At 43.8% G+C, this 23340-nt stretch overlaps 1 protein-coding gene across 1 annotated transcript in view; it reads left to right on the top strand.

Moving 5' to 3' along the window:
- Nucleotides 1-23340, top strand: part of Stx8 (syntaxin 8) — a 220416-nt gene that overhangs the window by 7863 nt on the left and 189213 nt on the right. The window contains exon 4 of the mRNA XM_051180347.1: nucleotides 9403-9513. Coding sequence (XP_051036304.1) covers nucleotides 9403-9513 — 111 coding nt within the window. The remainder of the gene's footprint in view (nucleotides 1-9402; nucleotides 9514-23340) is intronic.

Genomic DNA, 23340 nt, shown 5'->3' with positions numbered 1-23340 from the left:
ATCTGTGATCCCAGCACTGAAGAGACTGAAGCAAGACAGCATTACAGGCCAGCCTGGGCTACATAGTGAGTTTGAGGCTAACCTGAGCTACATAATGAGCCAACCTACCCTAGCCCCCCACATCTCAAAACAAACATTTTTTAAAAAATTCACAATGGACCTGTTACCTAAACTAATTCTTTAAACCTAGTTTATACTGAGTTGAAAATTGACCCCACAGTTTTATTTCTTTAAATTTCTGTAATTTCATGCCAAAAATCTGATTTTTAGTGTCAGAGGAAACCATATATCCTGGCTTTAAATGTGGGAAAATGTAGGAAGGTGTTTCAAAATACATTTTCTTCCAAATGAACCCTTTTATGTTATCAGGAAGGTTGGCATGACTTAGGTGCATGGTCTTCCAAGTGTTTAATTATTCATCTGCTGAGGTTTCAAATAAAACTTTAATTTTAGTAAACAATGGGGCCTTCTTTCAAACACAATTGGAATATTCTGGTTTGTAATTTTATCCTCCACATGGTGTCATTTGTTACTGCCCCATTAGTCTGTTGCATAAAGAGCTTTTATTATACCCAAGTCAACAGGTCTTAATCCATAGACCTGAGTGGTTTCCAATGGGCGGGGCTAGTTTCTCTTCTTTCAGAAGTCAGTGCTGGGAAGTTTGCACATGCGCTTAAGGTACTTGGACTCATTTTAGTGTAACCAATAGCACATGCCTTAGAAAAGCAGCTAAAAAGTATCTCATGGGCTGTTAGTACCTGTTTGCTAACTTCCATTAAGATAGTTATAATCAAATATATATATATATATATATACATATATGTATATATATATATATAGTACACTATAGCAGATATACACATCTTTATATGTACATATGTATATAAATGTATTAATATATATTGAGCAAGAGACATATATATAACTCAAAAACTCTGTTTTCTGTTAATAGCCCCTGCTAGACAGTAGACAGAAGGTACTAAGCGTGTAATATTTGGCTTCATTTTCCTAAGCACTTTCAGGCTGACCATCTGTTATAATGAACTTTTGGTTTCGTGCTATCTCAGAATGACTTCTCAGACTAACATATCTTAATATGTTAGTACTATGCACCAAATATACTGTCTCATTATTTAAAACATCCAGAAATTTTGTAGGAACATGAATATTGATAATTTGATACTTGCTAGGGAAATTAAAAACCTAACTGGATTATAAAAGCTTTTACAAATAATTTTTTTCCCCACTAATATTTGAGCTTTGCAGGTAGAGAAGGTGACATTCAGATCATACACCACATGGGGGCGCTCCTACACCTGTTTTCAGGGAAACCTTTTGCTAGACTGAAAAAGGTGGTGGTGACTTCAGTAGGATTAACCACCTTTGTGTTTGTTAGCTGGTTTGGGATTGAGCCTAGAGCCCTGGACATGCTGAGCACAGGCTCTTCGCCCCCCCCCCCGCCCCAGCAACATCTTTTCGTCTTCCCTTTCTCCAGCATCCTTCCTCTTAAATATTTTTAATAATTCAAGTCTTCCTCCAGATGTAAGCTATTTCAGATGGGAGCTCTTCCTTCAGTCCTAATCACTTCATATGCTTGATCTTGGCGATTTCTTTGCTCCTTTATAGAAAAGGTAACTTTTCCGGGTTAACCTTGGCACCAGGTGTCAGGGACACAGGTGGAGAGATTGCAACATTCCAGCAGGGAGTTTTATACTACAGAGAGGAATCCTGGATGCATCAGTAACTTTCCCAGGACCCTCCAGCTAGAGATACAAGAGTCACATTCAAACACATGACTGTCTGGCCCCAAGTCTGTTATTTGGAGCGGAATTCTTCTTTGGTAGAAATAACACAGTCGCCTCTCCCCTGGTGTGCCTGTTATTGCATGTTGTTGTCACACAGAGCCTTCTTAATCACAAAGGGTAAAGCAGTGTTCTGTTCACTTTGGTGTATTAGTTATAGCTTATGATATTGTGATCCTTAGTTAAAAAAAATATGGCCTCAAACTCCAACAGAATGGCTCTTTAAAATTGTTTTAATTGTGTTTGTGTATATATGTGTGCACAGTGCCTGAGAAAGCCGGAAGGGGTGGTGGATCCCCTACAGGCTACTGAGAGCTATCTAGCGTGTGTGCAGAGACCTGAACTTGTGTCCTATACAAGAGCACCAAATGCTCTTAACCATCCAGCCATCTCTCCAGCCTAGATAGGGTGACTTTTAATATGGTACTAGTCAAATATTGATGCTGGATGGCTTTTGTATTTTGAGACTGGGTCTCAGGTATAACTCTGGCTGAGTTTGCCCTGGAGATCAGGCTAGCCCAGAAGTCACAGAGGTCTGCCTGCTTCTGCCTCCTGAGTGTTGAGATTAAAAGTGAACACCACCATTGGGTGACTTTTGAAATGTGAATATTTGAGCAGCCCTTTTCCTCACTGTGCTGTATGAGCGAGGATTGATGGTACTTTACCAAACATGTTTTTAATCTTACTGTATTTGTGAAGTTTTCCAGAAACTACTAGGAGACACCAGTAAGATAAGTCATTTCAAATTTCTTTTCTGGACGGCTAGATTTATGAGTACAGGCGTGAGATGTCACCTTTTTTCCAGAAAGTGGTTTTGTTTTTTCAAAAGGAAAGCTGTGTGCTTTGACTCCATTAGCTTGTAATGGTCAATGAGACAGATTCCTGCAGCCAGGGTGAACGATTCTGCTTGATACATTTCTAAAACAGTTAATAAATGTCTTTTGAGACAGTGTCTCACCTGGTAGCCCAGGCAGGCCTAAAACTAACACTGTAGCTCTGGCTAGCCTTAAAGTATAGGCAATCTTTCTACTTCTCAGCCTCATAAGTGCTGGGATTGCAGATGTGAGCCACCATACACACCAAAACATTCACCTCTCTTTCCAGCTTTTCTTTTAATTGCCTCATGGGGTTGCAAGAATAGCTTGTACTGGGGGAGGCTTTGTGTGAAATTTCATGTAGTACTAAAAATAGTCTCCACTGGTTTTCCATGGAACTTGTGCTCTGCTAGCTTTTCAAAACCAGCACCTTTGCCTTTTTAAAAAATGTGTCTGTGTCTGTATGAGTGTATGCTATTGCCCAGGGAAGGCTCCCTGACATGGGTCCTGGGAACCGAACTCAGGTCCTCTGGTAGAGCAGTTAAGTGCTCTTAACTGCTGAGCCATCTCTCCAGACCAGTTTGTTTGTTTTGTTTTGTTTTGTTTTTGAGAGTGAAAACAGACTCTTTACAAAAGTATTCAGTATCAAAAAGGTATTCTGGTGCCTTAGGAGAGGGCCTATAGAATCTGTTTTAGGGAAAATGATGGGTGGGTGGGTGTGATAATCACTGTGTGATAAGTTCCAGTGACTGTGGGAGTGGGAAGGTGTGGGGTTCTGGAAGCGTCGCTGGGCCTGCAGTGTAGCCGAAGTTCTCCAACACTGATTCCCTGGCAGTTTTCAGGGAACGTGGGAAAATAAGAACATGGTGCTTGTGTGTGGGGAAATCTTATCATTTATAGTCTCACTAGATCTCTTTGTAGGTTTTGGCATTAAAATCTTGTCATTTTTCTCCCCTGTAGTAGGTAGTTTTGTTTGTTGTCGATTTTTGTTTTTTCTTTGAACATCCAGTCCACACATGGCCAAATGTGTAACTGGTAGCTGCTCGCTCTCCCATGTCCCTGACTTGGAAGGATCAACACTGTCTTGGGGACCACACAGAGCTGAGGCCAACCCTGCTCCTTGGGCCTGAGTTTCATTACTTCAGAGGTGGGCCTAATCCTGCTTTGGAAAGCTGAAGAGTTTTGAAAGTGCCTCGTGGGATTAGCCCGTTCCATCACTGAGATAGTTGTCAGGGCTGTTGAAGTGGCTCAGCAAATAAGGGCACTTGCCACCAAGCCTGATGGCCTGAGCTTGACCCCCAGGTCATGTATAGTAGAAGAAGATAACTGGCTCCCACAGGTCATCCCCTGTTCCCAAACTAGTCTTCTACAACACACACACACACACAAATAAATAAGTGTAAGGAGACAAGGTATCCATTAGCATTCATCAGGCCAGTCCAACCTCCCAGCGCCTTCCCGAGATTGTTAATTAAAAACAAACAAACAAACAAAACCAAAAAACAAAAAGAAGAACTAGAGAGATGCTCAGTGGTTAGAGCACTGACTGCTCTTGCCGAGGACCTGGGTTACTTCCCAGCACCCACATGGTGGATCCAGTTCCAGGAGATCCAGCACCTTCTTCTGACCTAAAAGGGCACCGGGCACACATGTGGTGCATACACATACATGCTGGCAAAACAGTCATGCACATAAAATAAATTTAAAAACGATTTTTTTTTTTTTTTTAAAGTGAGCCTTGAAAATATCTTGGCCACTCCACTCCTAAGCTGCCTCTTCAAAGTGTCCCTGTTCCATCATGGAGGAACAATTGTATCCTTCCTTCTCCAGTTTAGAGCTCAATTCACAAGATAAAAACTAAATTTCTAAGTTTTAAAATTATATTTTTATCTTGTGTGGGTATGTATGGAGGTCTTTCCTTCCACCATGAAGGCCTTGGTGGTTAAGTGTAGATTGAGCATGAGGCTCTGTAGCAGGCACCTTTACCCACTGAGCCATCCTACCAACCCCAAGACTAAATATTAGTGGTTGCCAGAAAATACGTCTTATGAAAATACTTTCTGACAGCCTTTTCTGTGTTTATTGCCTTTCCCAAAGGATACCAATGGCACAGTGCTCTGGCCAGGGTAGTGGAGAAGTTGGGCTTAGGCATACAGGTAGTAGGAGCCGGTCATATGAGATCAGACCATACATTTCCACGAGTTGGCCAGATTACATGAAAAATCAGCCTTGCCAGTGGCAAAGTGCTGTGGTGGTTAATTTAACTTCCTCCTGTTTGTCCTCTGACTCTGCTTGTTATTTACCAAGTTAGTGGGGGAGGAGGCCCCTTGTACCAGCCCCCAACTGTGTCCTCTGTTCTTTTACCTTTCTTAGCCTTAGACACAGCTGTGTACACTTCCTCACTCTAGCCAGCTATCACATGTGTGTCCACATATGTGCAGTGTAGATCATAGATGGTACGGTTATCTAGCCTCCTCCATCTATCTCCTTGGGGGTCTGTTGTTTCAGTATGTTAAAATGGAATACAAAACCAAGAGGCAGAGTGGCTGATTGTGTAGTTTTCCAAGATTTAGCGGAAGCCTCCGGGGATATTCTGAATTGGCATAGTAGGCTGTGTTCCTTGTCAAAAATACATGGGACTGGAAATATTTCAGCGCTAGGAATATTTATATGTACATGATGAGACATCTTGGAAGGGAACTCAAGTGTAAGCATAAAACGTGTGTTTATTTTATATGTAGTCTAGAGTTAATCTTATAGACTATTTAAAATAATTTTGCGCATGTAGCAACGTTTCATGCTATGAAATTTTCCACCTGTGGTATCATGATGAAGTGAACAAAAGTTAACGAATTTCAGAACACTTGAGAGTGCAGGTTTGGGGTGAGGGCTGCTCCTGCTGTACCGGGTGGATTGCTTTCAACAGGATTGTAAGCTGTGGTAAGAGGCCGTGAGCAGTGTTGGCAACCCTGGGGCCTGGAAAGCCCAGGATGTTTAGTGTCCAGCAAGTACGGGGGAGGAAGTCCTGGTATAGAGCAGAAAGAGATGGGCTTTAGCTTAGATTGTGTAGCTCTCAATTTCCAGTTAGGAAAACAACGAGAACTGGCCTAGGGCAACTGTACGGCTCCTGTAGCGTCAGGCATCTTCCGTTACTGCTCTGCAGACCCAGTCACCAGCTTGTGCTGCCTTCCTCATGGGTCTTGATGGCACATTCTGAGCCTTGCTTTAAATCTGTAACTTGTGTCTGTTGTTGTTGTTGTTGTTATTATTATTATTGTTGTTACTTGGTTTTTTGAGACAGGGTTTCTCAGTGTAGCTTTGTAGACCAGGCTGGCCTCAAACTCACAGAGCTGCCTGCTTCTGCCTGCCGAATACTGGGCGTGAGCCACCACCGCCCAGCTTTGCTGTTATTATTATTATAAAAATATTTTCTGGGGGCTAGAGAGATGGCTTAGGGGTTAAGGACTCTGGCAGCTCTTCCAGAGGTCCTGAGTTTAATTCCCAGTAACCACATGGTGACTCACAGCTGTCTATAATGGGATCTGGTCTCTGTTCTGGCATGCAGGTATATATACAGATAAAGTACCATATATATATCTTAAAAAATCTTTAAAAATATTTTCTATTAATACATTTCTTTTTTTTTTTTTTTCCAAGAACCCCTTTCTCTCCCATAATGCCATCCTGTCCCATCTCAGGCTTCAACACAAACAACTTTCAGGAAATAAAAACACACAGATACGTACATGTACATATGTATGTACACACACATATATACATCTAATTAAAAATGAATATGACATTCTTCAGGTAGTAAAGGGACTACTTTGTAATGTGTCCTTGGACCTTTGCTTCCTTTTCACCACATACACCATGGTCGTGCACATGCACACAGATGAAAAGAAAGAAGCCAGCAGCAATTCAGAATCTCATTCCGTCCTTCTTACATCTTGAGTTTCTAGTTCTCTTTCCTCAGGGACAGGTTCTTACAGGCTTCTGAAGGGTTTTCTGCACATATGTGCATGCTCTCACCCCCCACCCCTCCACCCCCCACCCCCCACTGTGAGTGCTCTACCCACTGGCTAGCTTGCTTCTCTTCTCCCTCCATTTTGGTTGAGCACCTGTGCACTTTGAAGCTTATTCCATGTAAAATAATTCCCACGTGCCCTTGGGAGTAGCCAGAATTGTCGGTTGCCAGCAGTGTTGCTCCAAGGCAGCTTCCCTTTCTCAGCATGAAAACATTGCATAAATGTCTTAGCTCCTTATTGGTGGATATTTAGGACACTTCCAGCATTTGTCTAAATAATTTTGCAGTGAACTTCTGTGCTCTCAAGTCCTTGAATTTGCCTTTATGAGTGGATCTGCTGGGAATGTCTCTTCAGGTTCATAGAAGGCAGCCTGGCAGTTGGTTAAGCCTGTTTACCCCCCCCCCCCACACACACAGGAATGCAGGCAAGTGCCAGGTTTTTGGGTCCTTTCCAGACCTCTTGTCCGGTTTGTTAATCTGGTAGGTCAAGGAAGGGTCTCAAAGTTTGTGTATCTTTTACTCACGCAGCTGCCTGTCCACTAGAGGTCTCACTGCCCCCACCCACCTTCTTTGTTGCATTATGTCCCTTGCCCACTTTTTGTCATGAGTAATTTTATTTTGCAGAGACTTCAAATTTTACATAATTGGACCGGGGAGATGGCTCAGTGGATAAAGTGCTTGCTGTGCAAGCTTTGGGACCTTAGTTCCGGCCCCCAGCTTGCATGTAAAAGCCTGGCCCTGTTTAGTCAGTCAGTAAGCTCTGGGTTCTGTGAGAGGCCCTGTCTTAAAAGAAAGCAGAATGCAATGGAGGAAGGCACCCAAGGCAGGCTGTGTCTGTTTGCTTGGCTGGTCGGGTACTGAAATCTCTACAAAATGAAAGGTTGACAGGTAGTTGAGCAGAGCCTGAAGGCAAGGCTAGCTGACATTGGGATCCCACCAGTAGTCCTACAATTTAGAATTTCCATTTTGTCTTGTTCTTTATAATTCTTGTTGAGGCTCCTGTGTTCTCTCTGCCCTGTCACACAAGGAACTTTGTTTAAATTGAATAAAAGCTTTCTGCTTTATTGGCAGTTCATCAATAATTTGAAAGACATAGACAATTGTTCTTGATTGGCACCGATTGAAAGGCTAATATTGGCCTTTTTATTAAAGAGGGGGAATATTTGAGGTTTCTGTTTCTTAGTTACAGTTGCTACTTCATGATTTCCAAGATGGGTTACTTGATGACTGCTACTGCCGTCAGCGGAAAACGGAAAAGTAATGGTAGTGATTTGACCCAGGGAAGTGTGGCAGGCTGGAATGTTGAGAGAATTCATTTATTATTATTATTTTTTAATATGTAGAGTGACTATGGCTCAAAGACTTAGGTTGGGAGATTTATGATTTTTCTAATAACTCTGTTACTGAGGGAGACTTTTTTTTTTTTTTTTTTTTTTTTTGGGCCTGGATTTGTTTACTGTTCCTATTAGCTAGCCAGCACTTTTCTGTATAAAATTAACAGCAGAACTTGCAGATCCCTGAATGATGCATTTCCCTCTCAGGCAACAGTAATTCTAGTGCTTGGTTTTGTCAGGTTCTCAGAGACTTTTGGGGCCTGAATGCAATGTTTTGTTAACACCTTTATTTATTTATTTTTTCATTTCATTTGTTTATTTGTGTATGTGTTATGTGCCTGTATGGGCACACTCATACCGTGGTGCCCATGTGGCAATTAGAAGCCTTGAAGGAGTCAGTTCTCGTCTTCTTCTGTATGGGTACCAGGAATCGAACTCAGGTCCTCAGGCTTGGAAGCAAGCGCTCTTCCCTGTTGAACCATCTTGCCAGCCCCTTGTGATCTCCCCCCCACCTTTTTTTAAGGAGAGAATCTGTAATCAGAAGCAGCTGTCTCTCATGTTTACTATTGTTCTAGAATTGGTATCAGTGGCCAGCCTTGCCTCATTCACATTGCCAGCTTCAGATCTGATTAAACAGACCCATTTGGTTAAAAAAGAGGAAGAGAGGAAAAAAAAAAAAAAAAAAAAAAAAAAAAGAAAGAAAGAAAAGAAATCCAGATGCAGCAGATTTGAAGTGGCTTGTTTTCCTTTTGTGTCTGAGAATTCAGAGAGATCCTTTCAAAACTGTTGACTTCTATATCGTGATTGTGATGGAGTTTTCTTCCATGTCTCTTTTACCCTTTTTTGGTGTGTGTACACCCGTGTGGTTTTACACACACATGAATGTGGAGGCCTTTATTCTTTTGAGAGAGTTCCTGGGAACTGCCTGTCTTCACTCCCACTTACTACCAGTGCTGGAGTCACAGGTGTGCCCTGCCAGGACTGGATGTACGGCTGAGCCACATCCACAGCCCCTAGTCCAAAGTTCCTTTTTGTTAGTTGCTATCCAGGCCACGTCTTAAGAGTCCTGATGAGGATGCAAACATCCATGAGAGCTAACACCTGCAGCTTAAGCCTGAGGACTCCTACAGCCAGATCGCCCTGGCCCTGGTTGACTGCTCCCTGGCAGAAATAAATAAAAAGTGAAGCTTTACCTCATGTACTTTTCAGCAAAAGGACTCACATAGTGATCGAGTCAGTGCTCATGCATCTCTTTGCAGTGGTACAGTCTTTACCTGAAAGAAGGAACCCTGGAAAAGGAAAGTGCCTCTTCCGGGTGGTCATGGGTGGAGCCTGTAGCAGCTGCAGGTGCCTGGAAGAGTTAATAAAGTCATAGGGAAAATGAGCTAAGCCACCCACTGTTGGACCTTAACAACCACCTGCAGAACACAACTGGAGGGGGATCGAAGACAGAACATGCTGGATGACCTTGTCACCCGAGAGCGCCTGCTCCTGGCATCGTTTAAGAATGAGGGGGCCGAGCCAGATCTGATCAGGTAGGATGCTTTCTTTTTTTCCAGGGATTCCTGGGCCCCTGAGGACTTCTGTGCAGTTGCTACAGCTGTTTTCTGCATGGTTTCCATTCTGCATAAAATCTGCTTGTTTACCATGTCTGACTGCATTTTCCTACTGAGTTTAGTTTTCATGAATTTTCCAGATTTAGTAAGCCTGGGTGTTCAGCTTAAGCTCATGTTGGGTGGAGCATACTTAGGGGGAATACAGTCAGAAATTTCCTTTTACAATTTTTGAGTCTTCTGTCTTGTAAACTCCTGACATTGCCACACTTTAGTTGGCTTGTTGAAAATGGCGTCCTGGTGAGACAAGGGTGAGGTCGCAGAGAGAAGAGTTCCCCGACTGGCTTCTCCAGGTTCTCTGCCAGCCAGTGATTGGCACTGAAGATAGCCGACAGCTGCCCTGAATTCAGCCTCCATTGCTGGGCTAATGAAGGAGAAACTGTTTCATCTTTAGCCTTGGTCTCTCCCAGCTTTTGGAACTTATCATGGCTGGGAACATCATAGAAGAAAATGAACCCAGAAGAGAAACTCCCCTTTTCTGTCCTCTAGCAATGAGCAGAGGTGTCCATTGTGGAGAGTCAGGGAATCGGCTTTCTGTTTAGTTCTTAGGAATGATGCAGCTTGCTAAGGGTCGCACACTGCTGGGCCCCACCTCAGACTTCACTCCAAGTGTGGTGGGTTTGGGTGGTGGTCCCAGGTGATTCTCATAGACAGCCAGGCTTGCAGACCACTGTCCTGGGGTGAGCTTGGTGGGGGAGCAGCAGTTTATTCCTGTTGATTCTACACTTCTTGGGAGCAGGTAAGCCAAGGTGTCAGAAAGAGTTTACAAAATGTACGAAGCTAGGTGAAGTTAAGTCGGTTTTGTGAGTAATGAAATATTGGGTTAGGGAATGAGGAGCAGTGTCCTGGGCAAGGTTTTAAAATGCCGGCAGAAGCTTGTTGGGCCGACTTACCGAGGCTCCTCAGGGCTCTCTGGCAGTACTCAGTCCTGTACATACAAGGGGGTGAAGTGATGAGGACGTTGATCCAGGTTGTTGAGCCAAGACAGGCAAGCAGAGGAATTCAAGGTGAGAGGAAATGGCATCTTCCAATAAGAACGTCACCGTGAGGAAGAGGCGAAATAGGCCAGCCATAGTTGCTCACTGCCGTAATCTTTACACTTATGAGACCGACCGAGAGAGAGCATTGCTGGCATTTGTAGGCCAGCCTGGGCCACAGAGTGAGCCCCTGTGTCAAAAAGAAGTTAATAGAGGCAGTTGGTGGGAGATGTACTTTATGGAGAATGGTGGCCAAGGGGAGAGAGGGTCCGCATGTGACATGGTAGATGTGGTCATGGGGGATAGTGATCCATACCACTTGGTAGGAGGCTGCAAGTACCAGACTATAGTAATTGTTCTCCATTAACTGTCATTCGATGATGCCAGGGGGCCGCCTGAAGAATGAGAACCTTTGTGGTTTGGGTTTTATCGTTTTTGTTCCGTCTTACCTGTCTTGTAGTCCTACTCATGCAGTCTCTCTCTGTCTTTTTGTCTCTGTGTCTCTGCATCTCTGTGTGTCTCTTTGTTTCAGTGTCTCTATGTCTCTGTGTCTCTTTGTCTGTGCATCTGTCTCTCTTCATTTCTGCATCTCTGTGTTCCTATATCTCTTACCTATTCCAGAGTGTGAGTGGCAGCACCTGGGTCACAGGTTAACATTCAGAATCACAGCTCCCAGCTGTGATTAGTGGATTAGTGTCTGTTTTCACAGGGTCTTGCATGATTTGAAAATTACTGCTTTGTACCTACCTCTCCCACATTCTTCTGAGCAGCAAGGGATTGACTGTTCTAGAGTCCTAGAAAACCTGGAACTCTGTGTAGGCCAGGCTGGACCACTTCCTCTGCCTTCCCTAGTGCTGGGAATAAACACATGTGCCAACATCATAACTGTGGCACTTTGCATCAGAGCCACCCAAGAGGCTCACCAAAAACTGGCAGAGAAAGGAAAAGGGGAACATGCAGGTGTGTGCCGTGTGCTCACTGAGGTTGGGATGCCTGCGAAGCTGGGGAAGCTCCATGAGGTATCTAGTAGGTAGCAGGTTAGACCCTCTCCTCCTGTCAGAGTAAAGTAATGGAACATACATTGTTCTGTTTGCTTTCTAGGCACAGACACTGCTAGCTCAGAAGCTCCTTTACAGTATCACCTTTGGATGGAGGTAGGAGGGGTAGTCAGGTCTAAAGTTAATCTGTTGGAGAAGCTGTATTTTTTTTTAAAAATATTTATTTAGCCAGTTGATGTTGGCACACATCTTTAATCCCAGCACTTAGGAGGCAGAAGCAGGTGGATCTCTGTGAGTTTGAGCCCAGCCTGGTCTACAAAATGAGTTCCAGGATGGCCAGGGCTGTTACATACAGAGAAATTCTGTCTCAAAACAAAACAAAACAAAACAAAAAACCCAAACAATTATTTTTACCATTTTATTTAAAATTTTTATTTTTACCATTTCTAATTATGTGTGTATCTGTGTACAAACACACATGAGTGTAGGTGCCCTTGGAGATCAGAGGCATCAGAGCCTGCTGGACTGCAGTTAATGGTGGCTTTAAGTCACCTAGAGTGGGTGCTAGGAACCCAACTCCGGTCCTCTGCAAAAGCAGTATAGTATCATCACTATCAAGCCATCTCTCTAGCCCCTAGATATAAAATTATAGCTTTTTCATACTCTAAAGAGCTGGACCAGGCAGCTTACTAGTCCTTCAATCATCTGGAGTTCAGATTCATTGGTTTTTAGCTGGACCTGAGTGGTGCCCATTTTAACTGTTGTTAGGACCAGATGAAGTGATTGCCAGTAAAAGCTTTGCAAACAGTGACATGTTGATAAAGAAGATGCTGTCCGTTCGTCACTGGAGCATTGTGTCACCATCAGGTTAGGGGAAGCCCATGCTGCCACCAGCTGTGGGAACCTTCTGTCTCACCTGTCCCGGGCTTTACTTCCCAGTGACCTGGCCTCCTTGGCCAGGCTTTCCATATGCTGTCTGTCCCTGGTAATTACTCTCCCAAGTGTCCCCTTTCAGGACCTGGTTGGTTGTGCTGCCTGTTTGTTGCCTTATTCATTAGTAGACAGTTTTAAATTAGTTCCAGCTAGAGGATCAGTGTTGAGTAGCAGCTTATCTTCTGTGGATATTTTAATCAAAGCTTCCTCAGCTCCCAGGATTTAAAACAAAGCAAATGGATTGTTGGGAGAATTTTAGAGACCTTGGCAAGTTCAGAGCAAAGGTGGTTTTGGTTGGAGGCCTGGGGACCTTTTAATTCCTGTCATTAGGACTGCCTCCTATTGGTCGTGTGTATTAAGGTTTATCTACCAGGACCTAAACCAGTTACATATTAGTTTGTTGGTAAGTGATTGGGGTGACTTGGGGACAGAGAGACCAGACCAAGAAGAAACTGAATAAATGAACTCTTGAGGTTGCAACATTTAAGGACACTGCCTGAACTTACCTATATTTTTTCAGGATAGAGCCAAGGGCAGTGCAAGCAGGCACGCATGTAGCTTTTCATTCAGTGAGTTTCCAGAGAAGTCATGTTTAAAAAGTACATGAGTGCCATCCAGAAGTGATGGCTGAGGTCTGGTGGCCCATTTCATAGACATGACCCCTGGCTTGTGTGAGAAATCAATATGGCAAATTGGTGCCAGTTACCCTGAAAACATAGTGTTATTGCAGATGAAGAAACACAAAGGAAAGAATGGTAGAAGGTGAATTTCAGTTCCTTGGCAAACCATCATTGGGTTGGGGTTAGTTAGCTCCATTGTGCTCACCCCCACTGGAGTATAACTCCAGTGGAGTGTCTGTGTGGGAAGTTCAAGTCTTAATGGATGGTCTGGGGAAGTCCAGCCAGTAGGAAAACACATCCTAGATAAAAGCTGCTCCACAGTATTATTAGGGAAGTCCCTGGGACCCCCCAGGTTGGTTACCTTGCTCTTCCTAGGCAGGGAGATGGCACCATTGCTGATATAGAAATCTAAGGGTACCAAGTGAGTGAAGGGACGCTGAAGCCAAAGTCCCCCGCTGCTGCTGCTGTGTGCATTGTGAAGCCCTGTCCCTCATTCCCAGGGGTCTCCAGCTGTGCCTCTCTTCCGTTCTCTTCCTCACAGACAGCTTATTAAGGAGAGAAGCATATTGTCAAACGTCAGTTTGGATTAACACTTCCCTTAAGCAGACATTAATTTGCCGATCACATAATTGAATGTGTAGCCATCATGTGACTGAGTCTTCATTTTTTTTTTTTTTTTAACCTTGCAGATTACCCATCATTATTCTAGAGCAGTAAGCCTGGGTCTAAATAAGTAATGGTTGGCTAATTTAGGTATTTGGACAGTTGTTAAAGAAGCCTCTGTGTAACAGTGTCCCTTGGAGTCGATAAGCAGTGACACAGCTTTGGACTTGAAAGCCCATTGCCCTTTGCATCTGGAGCATTGCTGAGCTTTGCAATTAGCCAGAGCTTTGTAAAGAGAAAGAATCATTGCATACTCCACTGCGCCCTGACAGTCTCTGAGATTATGCGATTAACTCCACTGTCGTGGGTGGCTAATTGGCTGAGCTTAAACCTTCACACCACAAACCATATAGAGGATTATGGGGAACAGGAAGTTTTTCTTGGGGGGGGGGGTTGTGTTGGTAGTTTTATGTCTGGAAGGGGAAGCTTACAAGATGGCTGTCTCCTAGACTCAAAAGGCAATGATAATGAAATGTCACATTTTCTTGGAGTACAAGCACCTTAATTTTAAACATACACATCTCTCTTGAACTACTGAAAATGTAGCAGCCCAAGTATGCGCAAGAAAAATTACATTAAATCTTACATTAAGCTGTGCGGTGGTGGTGTACGCCTTTATTCACAGCACTCTGGAGGCAGAGGCAGGTGGATTTCTGTGAGTTTGAGGCCAGCCTGGTCTACAGAGTGGGTGCTAGGACAAAGCTACACAGAGAAACCCTGTCGTGAAAAAAAAAAAAAAAAATCTTACAGTAAAAATATAACCTCTGTTGCAGGGCATGATGGCACATGCCTGTAGTCCCAACTACTCAGGAGGCTGAGACAGGAGGATTGCTGGAGTCCAGGAGTTCTGGGCTAAGTATGCTGTTGCCAATCAGGTGTCTGCACTTAGTTGGCATCATTATGGTGCCTTCCTGTTAGTGGGGGAACCACCAGGTTGCCCAAGGAGGGGGTGAGCCTGCCCAGGTTGGAAAAATAAACCCTCTCAATTTAAATCATGGAATGTCTTACATCAGTTTAAGATGGAATTGTACCCAGTAATACATTGATTTCTTAAGAAATCATGCATTCATGCTGATTTTCACACATGACCAGAAACTCTTCTGTTATCAGGAAGTTGCTAAGGAATATGTACTCACTTCATTAGCTGGCTCAGACAGTATGTAAACTGAATATTTACCCCTTTTATTAATCACCAGAAATATGGTAGCCCCCTAGCTTTCCTGGAAGGATGGGCTGTCCTCACCGAAGCTTTGTTTTTCTCTGTTTAGGTAAACCCAGGGTAGGCAGGCCAGGGGTATGGAATGCAGCTAAGAACACTGAAGTCCCCCTCAGTGTAATCAACACTGGGTAAGGACACAAGAACTCCGTGATAAAGCACACAATGCTTAGTGTGTGCCTAGTGCCATCTGGGGGTGTGGCAGCCTGAAGCCAGCACAGACAGAGAGCCATCCTAGAGTTGGGTGTACAGTGGGTAGGCACACTTTAATGCAGCAAACTTTTGTTGATTGAAAAGCCCACCCAAGATGTGATAGAATGATTTGGGAATTAAACAGCTGGGGATATCAAGTGTGTTCCCACAAAAGCTTTTCTTCCTATCCTGCTGGCTTGTTCATTCACACAGCAACTTAGAGTTCCAGACCCCTCTCACCGCAGGGCTGTGTTGTTGTAACACAAGGTCTCCATGTGCCCTGCAAATGGAGTAGAGAGAGAATGTGGAGCACGTACACCCTCTTAGATGATTGGTCCTGATAATGTCTTAACACTTTGCCCATTGGCTAGAGTCAGTCACATGGCTCTGACCTTCCTATGAGGGAAGCTGGGGACTATGACGCCTATGGATGCTCTATACTGAACTGGGGCTGGAGGAATCTGTACTTGGTCTGTGCCTCCCTGGTTATTTTGGGGAATGATAGATAAGTATGCAGTCCTGCTTGCTGCTCATCTAGTCAGCGGCCAGCAGAGGTATCACTATCATACCCACATGCCAGAGCCACACTAGCAAACCAGCGTGGGACTGGCACAGAAACTCTGACACACTGTGGACCACTGGAACAGAATAGAGAATCCAAGGCAAACCCACACGGCTGCAGCCATCTTATTGTCTACACTGGAGAAAAGACAGCCTCTTTGACAAACTGGATACCCACATTTTAAAGCCAGAAACTAGATGTCTGTCTCTCACCCTGCACAAAAAGCAATTAAAAACAGGTTGGAAACTTTAAGACCCCAAACTCTTGAGTCATCTAGAAGAAAACATTTCAAGAAATGGGCATAGGCAGGCTTTCTAAATAGGACTCTTAACAGCTTAGAGATAGTACAACTTGACAAGGGGGAATGCATTGAAGAAAGGGGCTGGAGTTGGCACAGTATGTGGATTAGAGTCTGAAGTCCTGGGTTCAGCTCCAGGCACCCAAAGAAATAAATTAGCGACTCCCACACAGGAAAGAAGACCATGATGGTGCTGCCTACAGAATGGGAGAGCTTACCAGCTTTTCTCCTGACAGAGACGTAAACACCGAAAGGACTAACAGTCTAGTTAATAAAAGGCCGGATGAACCGAACTGCCACTTTTCAAAAGTGTGAGTGATCAGTGAACACAGGACAAAAAGAAAGTTCTACATCCTTAGCCATCAGGGGATGGAAATCAAATTCCTAATGGTTGCCATCTGGAAAATGAAGAGCTGCACATGCTGGCATGGGTGGGAGTAACTGTTGTAACTGCTGGTGGAAGGTAGATTACTCCAGATGTTGTGGGAGGCATGGGGGGGGGATGCCTCAAAAACAGCAGCTACCATGTGATCTAGCAGTACCCTCCTTAAGATACATACCCAGAGGAATCAATCAACACACACTAGGTGCTTGCATACCTAAGTTTATCTCAGCACTATGCACAGTGGCTGTGTTTGGGAATCAGCCTGGGAGGCCATGGATGAGTAGAAAGTGTGTCTAAGCACTGCAAGTCATAAGGTGAACACAATTAGGCTATTTGCAAGAAAATGAGATTATATGTTTGCATGTGAATGCAGGTGGCCACAGAGGGCATGAGTTTAGTTCACCATGCAATAGGATTCTCTCAGCTACTCTCAGCTACTGGAAACACAAGACTACCAAAGTCACTTAAAGGAAACCTTCCCATGTAGGAGGCTCTGTGTGAGAACGTTGGCTATTTCAGCTGCCTGGTGCTGACATCCTTATGCTTGCCTCCTTTGCCTTGCTCAGAGTGTTCCCCTTCTTTCAGCCTGAATCTCCCCATGGTTTCCAGATGGATGCAGCAGCTTCTGGCCACACTCTGGGCAGAGCCATAGGAGAAGATAGTTTGCATAAGTAAATATTCATATGGCTAGGAAATCTAAAAAGCATCTACCAGGGTTCAGGGAAGGTCCTCTCGATTGGTCCTCCACTCCACACTGTTCTTGCATATCCTTGTAGATTATCTGAAGCTTATACCAATAAACAGGAGTATATTCTCTTATTATCTACCACCTTTCATACAAGGGGGGCATATTATATATCCCATTTGACAATATCTTAAACCTGATTATGTATCTTAAGAAATTTTTTTTTCCCATTCAGGAGATTTGTGATTGATTTTTTTTTTTAAGTCTTAGTACATTTTGTCATGCACACATACATAATTAGTTTAACTACTGTCTGATTAATAGATGTGTGTGTGTTGTGTCTGTTCTTGGCCTTTTTCTATTACAAAAAAAGAAAGAAAATGAGTAGTTCCTATTACAGAAATTCAGTACTGGTCTGGGATATGTAAAGACAGTCTACCTCTAGCCCCCACAAATACAGAGCAGATAGTCTAAAATGTAAGAGATTGCCCATGTGTCAAAATGTCTCTCTGGAGAAAATCACAGGAAGTGGGTGACTGGGTCTGAGGGTACATGCATTGGGAATTCTGATGGCATTTGGAAATTATCGCCCATCGGATTAGAACCAGTTTAGACTTGTTCCCTCAGTTCCTGCACCTGTTTGTCTATGCCCTTAGCTTCCCCAAAGGAAAGTTATTTTGCATTAGTAAAAAGAGTTTTATTATACTACTATCTTAGTAGAGTTGTATTAATTACTCCATGTGGTTACAGTGACTTAAGGTTAAAGAGAAGCTGATTTTAGTTATTTAAAAACAGTTGAGCTGGAAGATGACTCAGAGAGGTAGAGCACTTGTCAGACAACCTGACAACCTGAGTCCAATCCTGGAACCCACATAAAAATGGTGGAAGGAGTGAACCTACCCTCTGGCCGTATTATAAACACAATAGTAATAACTTTAAAACAATTGGCACCGTTAAGTATCTGGACCATTTGCCATTTACTGTTGGAGAATTCAAACCCAACTCTTCTCTAACTTGGTCATCCTATATTTGTGTCTGACTGCAGCTTTTCAGAGTGGAGGGGGTGGCTTTGTTATGTGCCAAATCCCTGTGGGCCGCTCTGACCCTGGATGTGTCTGTTTGTCCTTCCTGCTGGTGTGCTGGCTCTGCAGTCTTAAGTGCTGATGGTTCCAATGTCAGCACTCAAGAAGTGGGGCTTGTTGCCTGCCATCAAGTCACTTTTAAAAGGCTTTGATTTTTTAAAAATTGGCTTTTTATTTATTTGTGTGTATATGCATTCGTGTCATGGGGCATGTGGAGGTCAGAGGACCAATATCAGGTATTGGCCCTCTCTTTCCATCCTGTGGGCTCTGGGTATTGAACTCAGGCCTTAAGGCCTGGTGACAGGGGCTTTGAGCCATCTTGGCCAGCCCTTCATCTTCGTTTTTAAATGAACTTTACAGACAGCTGATCTGACTCAAAGAGAGTCTGTGAAATCTTGGAATCCCATCCTCAGTGCCGAATCCCCCTCCCCAGCACAGAGATCCCCTGCATTCCTTCCAGCCCCATTTCAGGGCTTTCGTAGCATTTTCTCCAGAGAGTCTGTGCCTGCTCACTTAATCTTTGCTTTGTATTCAGCCATGGTGGTCTATGATTGTTTGCATACAAGCTTTTGATACTAGCTGTCTGCTCTTAATGCTATAGGTGCTTTCTTAGTTCTGTTTTTCATAGTTTTTCTGTTGATACTTATATTTTCTAGTTATTTTTTTTTTACATGTTTGTATGCTGTGTGTGTGTGTGTGTGTGTGTGTGTGTCCTGTCTCTGCCCCCTGAGCACTGAAATTAAAGGTGAATCCCGTGCCTGTCTGGCACTGATATGGGTGGTGGGATCTGAACTCCAGTCTTCATGCTGCATGCCCAGCACTTTACCCATGGAGCTGTCACCTCATTCCCCACTTTCCATTATTGAAAAAAAAAAAAAGTTTTGTTAGTTGTTTTATGTGTATGTGGCTGCATGGTTTTATGTATAGCTTGTGTGTATAGGAGCCCATGGAGGCTAGAGGGTGTTAGATCCATGGTGTTACACGCAGGTAGTTATGAAATAACTAATGTGGATACTGGGAACTGAACTCTGGTCCTCTGCAAGAGTAGTATGTGCTTTTAACCACTGGGTCATCTCTCCAGTACAGTTTTCGCTTTTTTTTTTTTTTTTTTTTTTTTTTTTTTAAGAGTAACAAACCGCTTCCTGGGAACTTGACAATCAGCTTCGGCGTAACCCAAAATGGTAGGCTGTATCCCATGAGCCGTTATGCAGAAACCAAGAAGGCTCTGGATTGCCAAGGTCCATGGTGGATTGGTCATTCAAGGTAGATATTGTCCTGAACTGAAAATGAAGACGGTCATGTTCTCCAGGGGGAGAGCTTTTAACCCCAATTTGTCTTTATAAGAAGCCAGGCTGTTTCCACTTCTGCTTCTTCCTCAAGAGGCGATGAAATTTTGCGCATTGCAACCCAGTTTTTATACACACACTCACTCATACTCACATGTGTGCACCCCCGCTATGTAATGATGCACACATACACATCCATACAAAAATGCAGACATGCACACATGTGAACATCCACACTCACATTTATGCATATGCACATGTACAGTCAGACACACACACACACACACACACACACCCACACCCAGTTTCACAGTGCTAGTTTCTTCTGTAGACAGGTGTGCATTGGGTGTTACTTCTTGTTTAACTCTGTTTTGAGAAGTAGCAGTTTCTGGCTTTGTCTTCAGAAGCGAGAGAAATGTAATGGATTAATTTGGTGCGTGGACTGATATAGTAAGAAGGGAGGGGCTTAAAACCTTGGCGCATGCATTGATTGCTACATCTGTTTTGCTTTTGTTTCAGGACAGGGTATCATGTAGTGCAGGCTGGCCTTTCACTCTGTAGCCAAGAACGGCCTTGGGACTTCTTGGTCTCTGCCTCCCAAGTGCTAGGAAGACAGGTGTGGGCATCCATGCCTGCTGTTCATGCTCTTCCGGGAACTGAACCCCGGCTTTGTATGTGTTAGACAAGTACTCAGCTAGTTATGCTATTGCCTGGCCCTAGGATACCGGTTTGCTCTTAGCCACACGGTGTACATGATGAACAGTTTTGTTACTTTGCTTTGGGCCTCTGGGAATCATGTCCAGGGCTTTGCACACACTAGCCAAGCGTACTGTACCACTGAGCTACTGCCCCAGCTAGTGATCAAGTTTGCTTGGGGAGAAAAATTGCATATAGCACTTGGCAAAGCACTTTTTTATGACTCATAATTTTCCGCCTTTGTACCAGAGCTCGAAACCAAGGCCTCATGTGTGGCAGGCAAGTGCTTCGCTGCTAAGCACATCCTCCTCCTTGGGACTCTTTTGAAATAAACAATTTGGCTGAGATTATTAGGACAGCATGTTGGAACTCTGAGATAGGCAGTGGCTTATGGTAGTTTAATAGAATATTTTTTTCAGAACATTTTACAATATATACTATTGCTTATATGTTTGTATCACTTGTATATTTGTGTGTAAAATTGAAAGTACTATGTTAAGTGACGAAAACTCAAACTGCAGAAGGAACCATCAATGAAATATCAGTGAAAATGAAGGTTCTCAGCCTCAACGTGCACTTTCCCATTTCTCCTTGGGGCAGCCACTTTGAACAGTTGTCCGTGTGTCTGTCCTTCTGCAGAGATTCTGCACGTGTGTCTGCACACCTCCCTCCAGGCTCCCGTCCCTAACCTCTGTTTCTTTGCACAGATGTGTACTTTGCACTCTGAATGGCGTGGTATCTTTTTCTTGCTTAGCTTCATGCCTTGCAGAGTGTGAAGCAGAGTTTAAAGTTGCTCTTGAACATCCTGCAGCTGACTCTGAACGTGGCAGTGTAGCTGTCTGAAGCAGTTAGCTTCTGTATGCACTTCTGAGACTGGTTATTGCTTGAAGGGTTCTCTATAGTTGTTATAGTCATTACTCTTGATTAGTCTCTCCATCCCCCCACCCCCGTCCCCCAACACACACACACACACACATAAGGTTGAGTTGACTTCCAAAGAAAGGCTAACTATGAGGAGACCTTATCCATTTGGATGACTGATCAAGCAGTGAAACCAAGGACCTGGAACTTTGAAGGACTACTAGTTGTTGCAACTCCAGGTCATTGATGAAGTCATTGATGTCTCCATTATCACCACTGGGAATATAAGAAAGCAGTCTGCCAGGAAGTGTTTAGAAGCAATGACCTGGGGCTTTCTCAAGGCTTTGCAGGCCAAACAGCAACAACAAAACTATGCAACGGGAGGAAATTTTAAAGTTGCTCTTGTTTTTGCTCTTTAGAATAACCGAACAAGGGATGGAGCTTATTAGCAGGGTCCCTGCCTCTTTACCTCAGGGCTCTGGATCAGCCCTCTAACTGCCTTGCAGGAAAGTTCATTAAAATAACTTTAAGTGGGGGCTGGTGAGATGGCTCAATGGTTAAGAGCGCTGGCTGCTCTTCCAGAGGACCTGGGTTTGATTCCCAGCAACCGCATGTTGGCTCACAACCATCTGTAACTCCAGCTCCAGAGGATCTGATGCCCTCCATAGGTACTGGGCTTAGTTGGTACATGGATATACATGTAGACAAAACACCCATACCTGCCCACATTAACATCCACCCACCCACACAAAATAACTTGAAATGTGTGGGCATAAACCTAATGTAATGAGACTTCATACCGAATACCACAAAACATCATTTAGAGAAGCTAAGGAGACTCGGTAGAGGCCTGGATATATTCAGAGACTGGAAAGGCCAGTGTTGTTAAGACGCTCGCTCCCTCCAGGCTGGGTTGTATATCCAGAGCAAACTCACTTACAGTCCCCATCTGGATTTTCATTTCTGCGTTGTCACTGGATAAGCTGACTTCTGCTACGGTTTATAGGACAATACAAAGAGCCCAGCAGAACCAAGGCCACATTGAAGAAAAGACACAGCAGCAGTTGCTGAGGTAAAGGCTGCAGCGTGGTGTTGCACAAAGATAGATAAGTGAGCCAGCAGAACATGGGGTGCTTAGGATCAGTCCTTCCATACCTTGTCACCTGACTTGACACAGAGATGACATAAAGCAGTGGGAAGGTGGCTTTTTCAGGTAGTGACACTAGATCAACTGGATCTCCACATGAGGAGAAGTAGTCTTGGTCTCTGCTGTTAGTCAAGTAACAAGCCATTCCTAAGGGACTGTGGACCTAAAAGTGAGGTCAAACAAGAGCATTTAGTAGAAAACCACAGGCACAGATTTCTTAGACTATCAAAGTCACTAAACATAAAGGAAGTGCATGAAGAAATGGACTTCATTAAAATATGTTACCCCCACTCCCACCCACCCCCAAAATAAAACAAAAGGAAAAAAACAAAACAAAAAAGCCAAACAATGGTGGTACACACCTATAATCCAAGAACTTGGGAGACAGAGGCCAGTGAATCTCTGAGTTCAAGGCCAGCCTGGTCTACAGAGGGAGAGAGAGTTCTAGAACAGGTAGTGCTGCACAGACAAACCCTGTCTTGTAAACTACAACAAGAAACAAAACAAAACAACAAAAATAAATAAATAAAGGAAAATCTGTTTTTCAAAGAAAATAGTTCAGAGTTAAGACAAATTAGAGTGGAAATCAATATCTTCAGGATATTCATCTGATATAGGAACCATATTGACCATAAAGAGCCTCAAAGGCAGATGGCCCATTAGAAAGACAACAGCAGAGGATTTAAAATCTCTTGGACTTTGCAAGAGAGATTGTGTGAGATGAATGTATGCGAAGGCATTGGCTTTTATTAGTCATCAGGAAATTGCAGACTGTCGCCATGATATCATACCACCATACCTACCAGAGCGACTCAGATACAATGCCAGGCATATCGGATGGAGTTGCTGGAACTGTCATATACTATTGGCCTGACAGCTTAAGGACAAACTCTCTAGCAACTGTGCACCCCCTCAAGTGGAACAGTTCCACGAACAGGGGAAGGATGTTTCCTGTAGGGCCGTTCTTACAAGTTCCTGTTGGACACGTCCCAGTGTTCTCTGTAGTATGTACAATGGTGTATTCAGACATTGATAATATACAGCAAATACAGATGAGCTGTCTACAGGTGCACACCACACTGTGGATGGATTGCACAAACATGCTGAGTGAAATAAGCCAGACACAGGCATACACATGTATGCTGCCA

The sequence above is a fragment of the Phodopus roborovskii genome, unplaced genomic scaffold, assembly GCF_943737965.1.
Source record: "Phodopus roborovskii unplaced genomic scaffold, PHOROB, whole genome shotgun sequence".
In the NCBI taxonomy this organism is placed as follows: domain Eukaryota; kingdom Metazoa; phylum Chordata; class Mammalia; order Rodentia; family Cricetidae; genus Phodopus; species Phodopus roborovskii.
Note: the sequence above shows the minus strand (reverse complement) of the source record. Positions and strands in the feature narration are given on the sequence as shown.